Below are 10567 nucleotides of genomic sequence, written 5' to 3'. Positions count from 1 at the left end.
CGTAAAATGGTAGTTGCAATCATAGCTTGATCCTTTCCTAATAAGCTTTGACACATCCACTTAAACTGTCGGTTCATACATATTATATAGTTATCCATTGGGAAATCGAACCATTATTAGAGGGCTCCACCCACATTATGAACATCCTTAATTATTGTTCTTAATTTTGTTAGCAGAACCACACCCACACACACACACGCTCCAATCTCACCCAAATATGAGGCAATTAATCATTAGGAATTTCCTCCTGTTTTCTTTTCTTTTTCTTTTTTCTTTTTCAATGATTCGATTATTATTATTAGTAATATGTATTTGTCACAACCCTCTCTAAATTTATGATAATTATTTTTTATATTTGTTAAATGATTTGAATATTGACTAACAAAATAATAAGAAATATCAAATATGTATACCTTACCAATTGAGACGACCCATTAATTTGCTTAACGAAAAAATTAATTTTCTTTGAATGAAGGTCCCACAAAGTCTGGAAAGTTGAGTGTGACAGAGAGCATGCACATTAACAGGAACAGGTGTAATACAGCTAACAATTATCTCAAATTATTATGCTACTTTTTTTATTTTTTATTTTTATTTTTTGTTCTTATTCGACAACAATAATTACACAATAATTCGTGTTTGTTTGTTTTTAGTCACCATGTTATAAATACTATAAAACAGGGCACTATGTGTTTAATTATATTCCATCATATAGAAACAAAATTAATGATAAATTGATGTATCACATTATATTAAACACATTAGGATCTCAAAAGCTAGGATTAGCAATTTGTGATCAAGTATTAAATTTAAGTAATGTCGAGATATGAGTTTAAAATTGTATAGATTAATCTTAAGCCGATTCATTTAATTAAACTGGTCATACCTCTTGACTCTAATCCACTAATTTTGTGTTGAGTTTGCAAGTCGTGTCAAAAATTGTTAAGTTTTATATTGCGTGTAGGGACATAAGTATAAGATTATATTAATTAATTAAAATCAAATCAATTTAATTGAACAAGTCAGACCCATTAATCACAATTCGCTAATTTTATATTAAATTGGTGACAGATTCATGAATCATTAAAAAAAAAAAAATGGCAACCCTATCAAAAGCTACTCCTACATGAGTAAGTGAGTGCTACACTAGGCATGGGTTTCAGGAAGCAATAGCTTCACAAAAACAAGTAAAGAAAACCTCCCATTTTTTCTTAGTAAATTAAGGCAAATAAGTCATGTGGGTCGATATATATATATATTAAACATCATATTATTAAACAAGAAGCTACCTTTACCATACCTTACCTTACCTTACCTTAGCTGGATATATTATGACATTTTGTCTTTGATGATAATGACCAAACACCCATCCCACTATATAGACTTTACTGGGTCCACGTGTCTATTTTATCTTTATATACAACAATTAAACATTGATATGAAAGTTTAACCACCACCCACCCCAGGACAAACAAATCCTCCATCTTAGATCCAGATATTCTTTATAATCTATAGGTCATGTCATTGCACCCATCAACCAATCATTCTGTAGTAACAGGAACACCTCAATTCCGTATTGAGATGATGGTTAGCTCATATAGATTGAATGGATTATAAAAGAACTTATTGAATGGATTATAAAAAAGTTTATAAGTACTAAATTTTATATTGGTTTCTTATTAGATGAAACTAAGCCTTATAAGCAAAGCCACATAAGAGAGGTCTAGACAGTGGGAACTGCAAACGCTTTTTCAAGTCTAATTGAGTCATAGCCTAACCCAACACTATTAAGGCATCAATAGGAACCAAGTAAGGTTATTATTCATAAGATTAACTTTTAGAATTACTCATAGGAACCAATGTGGTTTATATTAATCAGGCATGAAGATTCTCATTGTAGAATTCGAACTCATGCTTTAGTGTTTATCTAACCACTTCGGAAATTTTTTTGGGCAATTGAACCGCCGCCCTTAATGGTACTCCAATTAGAGCTTGACTAGTCTTTTGAAGTGAAAGTGATCAATTTACGCATTAATTTGTAAAGTTGAACTAGTTGTTTTTGTAGAGAGTAATGTTATATACTATATTTTTATCATACAATTATTTTACAATGTTGTTGTGACAATTCCAACTAATCTTTAATTTTTTTTTTTTAATAAAACATTGTCTAAAGATTACCTTAACATTATAAAATAATTATATAATAAAAATATAATTTATATTCTTTTGTAGAGCATGGCTGCACGAAGATAACAGATCATAATTATTTTGAATGATTCAACCCTCGTTGACTTATAAATAGCACGAAGAAATATTACAATTGGCCATGTGCTGCATGCAACCACCTTTAAATAATCAATTTGCATTTATTTATTTATTTGACTTTCTTAAACGACATTTCATGTGTTTTGCTTTCTTTGTTTAGCATGGCGGCAAATCTGGGAATGGGAAGTAGCTTGCCATTGGAGTAAATTGAAAGCAGCTGTTCATAAAGACAAAAGAATGAAAGGTTTCACGTCTTAGGATTTGCATGGTGTAGTAATATATATATATATAGAGTAGTGAAAAAGAGAGAAAGCAAAGAAAGAGAAATAGAAAAGAGCATAATTATGACCAAAGATATATATATATATATATATATATATATATATATATGAAGTAGTGAAAGAGAGCGAAAACATGGAAAGAAAAATAAAGGGAAAACTTTACTTTGGCCCCTTGAAATTCCACTCGATTTTACAAACTCTTTTTGAACTTTCAAATCTCTCATTTTAAACTTCTGAACTTTCAATTACTATCAATGTGGATCCATCTGTTAGATTTTAAACACTACATGATGTTTATACCCCTTACTTTTGTATAAAATTTCAACTTTCAAAACATTTTTTTATTTAAAAAAATGAAAATCAAGAACATTTTGGTCTTTTTTTATATTTTTAACTGCTAAAATTTACGGAAGGGTTCTAATTGAGAGTAATTGAAAGTTCAGGGGTCCAAAATAAGAGATTTGAAAGTTCAGAGAGGGGTTTGTAAAATCTGGTGGAAGTTCAGAGAGTCAAAGTAAAGTTTTCCAAAAAAAAAAGAAAAAAAAAATCATAATTAGAACTACATATTTAGTATTGAAGCCTTAAATTGTATTACATTGTACTAGGGGTGACAATTCGTGTTTGCGAGCCGGGGTTTAGGTTGTGTTAAGATATGAATATAAGATTATATAAGTTAACCATAACTCAATCCATTTAATTAAGCGAGTCAAACCCCTCAACCCTAACCTTTTAATTTTGTATTAGGTTTATGTCGAGTTTGCGAGTCATGTCAAAATTGCTAGTAATTTTGACATATAGGTCAACCTTAATATGACTTATTTAATTAAACGAGTCAGACTCTTTAATTCTAACCCTATAATTTTATGTTGGATTCGTATTTGGTTCACGGGTCATATCCAAAATTGTTAGCCCTACATTGTATTATAGTTATAGAGGAATTAGGGAGTGGTAAACAAGGTAAGGTGACCAAATAAGATAAGGAAATTGAATAAAGGCCTAACATAAAAGATAATTCTAAAATATTCTGATGGGCCAAAACTGAAAGTGTTTGATTTTTTATTTTATTTTATTTTTTTGTGTATTATGGAATTAGCAAGAGCATTATATTATAATAGTAGAATATTCTTCAACATTAATTGGCATGCACCGAAAGTGTTTGGTAGGAAAAGAAAATACATACTATATTATGATGGGCTCATTGGGCTTCAGCCCATTTGGGTTATCCGTGGTAGCTTTCATAAGATAAATGAAGGGTTTATTGGACTTGCCCAAAGTCCAACCTGAAACGTTTGCCCCAAGCTACCCAACTACTTTTTTTTTTTTTGGTCAAGTAGTCTTGGGCAACATCTTGACGAGGACCAAACTCTTGCACTCCACACAATACATTGAAGTCCAGTCGAGCTGTAACTTTTCAGAGATTTTCTTGTCTCGCTCTTTCTTTGTATTTTTAGCTCTGCCCCTAAGTACAATAAAGATACATGCATTTACAAAAGAATCAAGGGTTTTTATATAATTCAATATGTCAATTATAACACTTTCTTTTATATGCAAAATTTCCCTTAAATTTTTTTTATTATTATTATTACTTATTGAAAATAGAATAACTTATCACTTGATTTAAGAGCATGAGATAATAAGAATTTTTTTTTTTTTTTTTTTTTTTTGACATGTCTACACAAGGGGAAGGAAATGGGAGAGATGAATTCAAACTAGTGACCTATACTCCAAGAACGTGATCCCCAACCGATTGAGTTACCCATTGGGAACTGAGATAATAAGACTTAAAAGAAAAAAGTGTTGAGAAAAATAGAAAACTACAAAGTAATTTAGTGGAATATGATATGAAAAAAAATTGAACGTTGAAAAGTTACTGATGTCGTAATTCTATTTGTTATGCACAATGCAAACAATTGGAGTTTTATGCACTTCGAAAAATTTTCACATTCTTCTAATTCAAATGGACGTCGGAGAAAAATTATGCATGTTGGAGAAAATTATGCACATTGGACTTTCAAAAAAATTAAAAATGAAAGACTTTCCAAAAATTTATGAATGTTGAGAATTTCTATGAATATGAATTCAGTAATTACTATTACAGAATTAGGGGCCTTAATTAGATATTATTTATTAACTTTTTACCATATTAGATCCTTAAAATATTTTTTAAAAAAAGAATCTCTATCGTACAATTATTAATTGGGGCCTTAATTAGAGCGGTGGTGATTAGGGCTGTAATTGAGCCGAGCCAAGCATAGTACTAAATTTTCAAGTTCAGTTCATTTAATTTTGTTTTGAACACGAGTTGAGCTTAATTGATCTAAATAATCTATTCAAGCTATGTTCATTTATATTTTAAATGTGGTCAAGCTCATTTACAAGCCACATATCTAGTGTTGTTGTGCAGATCTAAGTAAGTTGGTTCATTAGTTTGAGGCTTTGAATTAATGGGAGAATCTGCATGTGCCATAAAAGATAGTTTTTCGAGCTGAGTTTCACGGAAACTACTTAATTGATGAGATTATCGAAGTTGAAGGCAGAGAGAGTGAGGGATGTTGATGATCCAACCATTTGTTTATGTGTATCGATAGCTTTAGGCCTTGATACATAACAATAAGGTTTAGGAAGAGAGAAAGAACTTTCTCAAAAACATGAGAAGCTACCAACATTGTGAATCTTCTATAAATCGAAAGGAAATACAAATGGTAAGTTGCACTACAAGGTAAGAGTGTTTTGTAAAAGGAAAAATACAATATATATATTGATAACGATGCTTCTTCTCTATTCATTTCATAAAAGTATAAAATATTGTTCTAACAAAACAATATCATAGATACAATAAGAAATTTATTCTATCTAAATTTGATCTATGATTTGTTTAATTCTTTAAATGTTACAGTCCCAATCAGTTTTCAGATCTGCAGCATATTCTTGCGAATCACGTTTTTGGCCGCTGCCCAGTCCATTGCAACTTTCTCAACTAGAAAGTGATTTCCTAGCTTTTCCATCTCAGCTACAAGTGCATTCCCAACGCAATTTCCTTCGCTGCCTCTATATCATTAGTGACAATTCTTCCATATGCCTAATAATTCCTTAGTTATCGGTCAATTATTTGCTCCCGAAAAATAACCAGAGAGAAAACAAAAGACATATCGAAGATCCAAGAACGTTACTTTTAAAGTTTCGTATAAACAAATCCTTAGAAAATGACTAAAGGAAATCAAAGCCCAAAAAATAAGAAGAAACTTTACTTCGTAAATCGTTGCTAAAGGCAAATATAGAGATAAGGCAAACATGAACTACAGCAGAGACTGAGCATCAATAGACTTACCACTATATTATTCCGAAAAATGAAGAGATAGGGAGGAGGGGAAAAAAAATACATAACATATTCCTAAAGCATTCACAATTTTTTAAAACAAGCCAATTTTTCTAAATCAATCTTCTCCCATGAATTGCGGTTAACAAGGGCGGAACCATGATTTTGTGGTTGGGGTCTGAACCTACATAAATAAATAAATAAATACATAGATACATATGGTCACTGATCTATGTGTGTGTTACAGTGTGTACACACACATTTATGTAAAATAAAAGTAGTCAAGTCTTAAACTTAATTTAATACTAAGTCATAACTCATAACAATATACAAAAGTTTCATATCTATGAAGTTATCTTTAAAAATAAATTTCCTTTCAAATATGAAAGTTTTATAGTTTGTTATAGAAATATGCCAATAATAATAATTATTATAATTACAAAAGAACTTGGCATCTCTTTCGAATTATGCTTGATGACGATCTTTCATGGAATAAAAATCATCCATTATCATCTCTGTAATGAAATCTTAGCAATTACTTTCCCAATCTTTAGCAATTTCTTTCGAAAGCTACATTTAGGGATGTGATAAAGTCATTGTCAGAGCCATAATATAGAAAATCATATTTTTGTAAGTACTTAAAATTTTTTGGGTTTGCCAAGGACCCCTCCCCCCACCCACAAAGATTAAGGTAGGTTTGCCCCTAGCGGTCATGAAGCTCTCACTTGGGCTGCTTTGCTCTATCATTAGCGACAACTAAAAAAATGCCGTTTTGCATGTAGTATTAGCAACCATTTTTGTCGTTGTTAAACTCTGTTTTTCTTGCAGGAAAAAAATGTAGTTTCAGAAAAGAAAAAAGGATGAGTTGATTGATGATGGTTTTCTTTTTCTTCAAGTTAGTCTAAATTGAATTTGAGCCATTAAATTAATTATTAGCAATGTGAACACATTCTGCACCATGCATTGGAGCAAACGAGATGAAATTCAAATGTGGTATTAAGCTGTAGAAAAAGGGGTATTCAACATTTTGATATGCAACAAAATACCAAGTAGAAACTATTCGTTATTTTGTGGTGAGAATCAAGAAAAAAGGTAATGCAGTCCAAGGAAATTACTTTGAATTTACGCTTGAAATTCAAAAGGAGATCATCGATAGCATTGAGTTGAGGTGGCCGGCAAAATGCATGTTCTGCTCATGATCATGTCTTCCACAACGTTTAATAGTCTACTATACATCTCTCTTAATTAATGTCTTGGCGGTAGTCATAGCACACCAGAGACATAATAAGAAAACATTAGAGTTGAAGAAGTTAATGAAGATCGACGAACTTGTGTTTCTATCAATGATGTTACTGGAGGCATTTCTCACCTGCTGCCAGGAAACTATTTTGTTTTTGTGAAAATAGAATATTATTGGTATCTAAACAGTCAAAGAAACCCTTTTAGGTGGTATTAAGCTACAGAAAAAGAGGTATATTGAACATTGATATCCTTGTAAATTCGGTATTCTTTGTTTTGTATTAAAAAAAAGGGAAAAAGAAAGAAAAAAAAAAATCAGGTAAGCAGACTAAGGAAATTACTTTGAATTTATGCTTCTATTCAAAAAGGGCATGTGCTTTTTATATATTTCTTCCACAATATTGTTAAATATATTTTCGACCCTCGACAAGAAGTTTGAAAAAGGTGGAATTTTTGTCGCTTGATTAATGTAGTCCATGCACATATGTAGCAATAGAGGCGGGAAAGGACAGTGATATAGAGAGAGAGAGAGAGAGAGATAGAAGAGAAAGAGTCAGATTGACGTGTTTGAAGGTACACTTGCTTAGAGGTGGTCAAAACGATTGTTTAGTTTTTCCATCGTGCCCTAACAAACAAAAAACACGGTGATATGTTGATTTCTAACCACCCATAAATATTCTTCTTGAAAATCAACTCAAAAAGGTCGAAAGTTCAATTGAAATTGAAGATTCCCAAGACCAATATATAAAATTCTTTAAAAAAAGAGAAAATTACAGGAAATTAATAAGGGTAAATTTCCAGATATTTAAAGGCAACGCAAACCCTCCATATTCCCATAACAATTCTCATTCTCATTATTTCTCATAAAAACACAACACCACCCAAGAGAATTATAACCATGAATCGCTTATCATCATCAGCAGCCATGAACTTCCACCGCCAATTACTCGCCCATCACAGCCGAACCCAGCTGATCAAACGAGCGATCAAGCCCTGTGAAGTGTTCATAAACCATAGAGGGATTGACACGAAGAAAACAATAGCCACCTTGCTGTACGATTATCTTCACCGTTTCAACCTACGTCCTTTTCTAGACAACAAGACAATGAAGCCGGGAGACAAACTTTTCGAAAAGATCGATGGTGCAATACAAGGATGCAAAATCGGCGTTGCCGTTTTTTCTCCCAATTATTGTAAATCATATTTTTGTCTGCACGAGCTGGCTCTTTTCATGGAGTCAAAGAAGAAGGTCATCCCTATTTTTTGCGACATTAAGCCTTCCCAGCTTTCTGTTCCGAGTAATGGCGTTTTCTCAGAGAATGAGCTCCGGCGGTTTCGCTGGGCTCTTGAGGAGGCTAAGCACACCGTTGGGCTCACGTTCGACTCCTTCAAGGGGTAAGATATATATATATATATATATATCAATCTCACTCAATTAATTGCATTTCTTACAACATGTTAAAACATCTTGGATCGACATTTCACATGATGTTTTTGTTGCTTATAAATATTGATTTTGTGCTGTGTTTATATATATTTATAGGAACATGGCAGATGTTGTGACAAGTGCTTCAGAAATTGTGATCGAGAGCTTGATAGAGCTTGAGAATGAAGAACATATGAAGCGTAGGAAATCTCCTCTCTCACAGTAAAACAACATTTATATACGGATAACGAAGGAGAATCCAGAATGATCCTAATTCCCTCTTCATTAACTTAATTTCTTACTTCTGCAGGATTTCCATATTTGTTCATTACTTTAATTATTCCGGTAAATTGTTGTTCAAGTTTCTCATTTTATTTTTTTATTTTTGTTTTCAAGCGTAAGTAGTTGTTAATATTACAGTTGTTGCATTACTCAATACAAGTATATTAAACAGTAATTAACAAGCTGCTATTCATTTCCTGAATTTTCTTTTCCTTGTAATATTCTGGAATCGGCAAAAGGGTGATGCTATATATTAAGTGAATTAATTAAAATAATTATGTTTCTTGACTACTGGACGAGAAAACATTAAACATATCAGTTCAGAGTAATGCTATTTAGTAGACTCTCATACTACTGTTATACAACTATAATAATATGGCAATGAAAATCAATATTTGGATTAACAAAAGCTTTTAAAAATAAAAATCAATGCCTGATATTCAGTGTTACATCATTGATCATAGTTGTATGGCAATAGATCGAATAAGAGTCTATTAAATATAATTGCTCATCAATTCAACAAGGAAACTACTATTTTTCCTTCTCCTGTGCTTCGCTGGTCCAATTCCATCCATATTTATTTTTCAAATTTATCATTAAATCTAGCTAGGACAAGAAATAGATCGACCAAAGTCGGAGGAAAAGCAAGTGTTATTCAACAAATAATTAAATTGCCACATTTAATTGTAGGGAAAAATGTAACATTAGTCTTTGTAGTTTACCTGATTAATAATTAGTTCTCTGTAGTATCAAAATGAACTTAATGATCACTGAGGTACGCCAACAAAATAATTCAGTCCCTACAGTTAAATTTCTTCCACTAATTTAACAGATTTCGTTAATATGACACTGACTTAAATTGGACAACTATCATAATTTTATTAACTTTAATGTTTTACGCTATCAGAATCTATTAAGTTAGTGAACGAAATTTGACTGTAAGGACAAAAATTTTTTTTTTTTTTTTTTGGCATATCTCAAAGACTTTTGAGTTTATTTTAATATCACGGAGAATTAATTGCAAATCAGATAAACTACATGAACTGATTTTGTATTTTTCCCTTAATTGTACCCACAAGGTTTGAATATTCACTTTAGAAAGAAGTAAATAATAATGGACTACTTTAAACTTATGGGTCAGCAACTCATTAATTAAAAACCGTACACCTATCAATTCTACCAAAGAAATGCTATTTTTTCTTCCATGGTCCATCTCCCGTCTAACTCCACTCAATATTTTTTTATTTATTTTTTAATCTACTAGTGAATCTATAAGATCTACAGGTAAGTCTTACAAAATTAGTAATAGATTTGAAAAGGAGTTGGACAGGAAATAGACAAGATGGAGTTGAAGGAATAGCAGGTCTTATTCAATAAATAATTAAATCGCCGCATTTAATTGTTTTTTTTTTTTTTTTTAACAAATTTGAATATTATTCAAGCACTGTTAAAATATTCACTTTGAAAAAACCAAGAGTTCATTGATTAAAAAACCATAAAGGCTATACAATGGCCTACTTCCCTTTCCAAAACCCCCAAATCCCCAATCCATAGCCTTTTCTCTATGCTGAAACGACACTTTTTTTTTTTTTTTCTTTTTCTTTTTTTCTAATTAAAAAGGTGGGAAGGGGCGACTAGTGTAGTTTTTCCCTTTGGGCGTTACCATCGGGGTTTTCACCCGCTGCTTAGTACTTCCCTATTGAAAAACTTCGAAGTTTTTACTTTGATTTTTTCTTTTAGCTTAGATGCCATAAAAAA

General features: G+C 31.5%; 1 protein-coding gene across 1 annotated transcript; it reads left to right on the top strand.

The window, feature by feature from the left end:
* Nucleotides 1-7999: 7999 nt before the first annotated feature.
* On the top strand, nucleotides 8000-8753 carry LOC132174483 (putative 2' cyclic ADP-D-ribose synthase BdTIR). The gene is made up of 2 exons (XM_059586133.2): nucleotides 8000-8496; nucleotides 8645-8753. Exons 1-2 carry the CDS (start codon nucleotides 8000-8002, stop codon nucleotides 8751-8753), a joined length of 606 nt encoding a protein of 201 aa, XP_059442116.2.
* Nucleotides 8754-10567: the final 1814 nt, after the last annotated feature.

The sequence above is a fragment of the Corylus avellana genome, chromosome 3 (genome assembly GCF_965113065.1).
Source record: "Corylus avellana chromosome 3, dhCorAvel1.hap1.2, whole genome shotgun sequence".
Taxonomy (NCBI): domain Eukaryota; kingdom Viridiplantae; phylum Streptophyta; class Magnoliopsida; order Fagales; family Betulaceae; genus Corylus; species Corylus avellana.
This window is presented reverse-complemented; position numbering and strand designations above follow the sequence as displayed.

What these genes read in the sequence shown, in the direction of transcription:
- LOC132174483 (XM_059586133.2), top strand. Translation starts at nt 8,000, where the DNA reads ATGAATCGCTTATCATCATCAGCAGCCATGAACTTCCACCGCCAATTA. An exon ending in ACGTTCGACTCCTTCAAGGG is followed by an intron (nt 8,497 to 8,644) that starts GTAAGATATATA and finishes ATATATTTATAG; the next exon opens with GAACATGGCAGATGTTGTGA.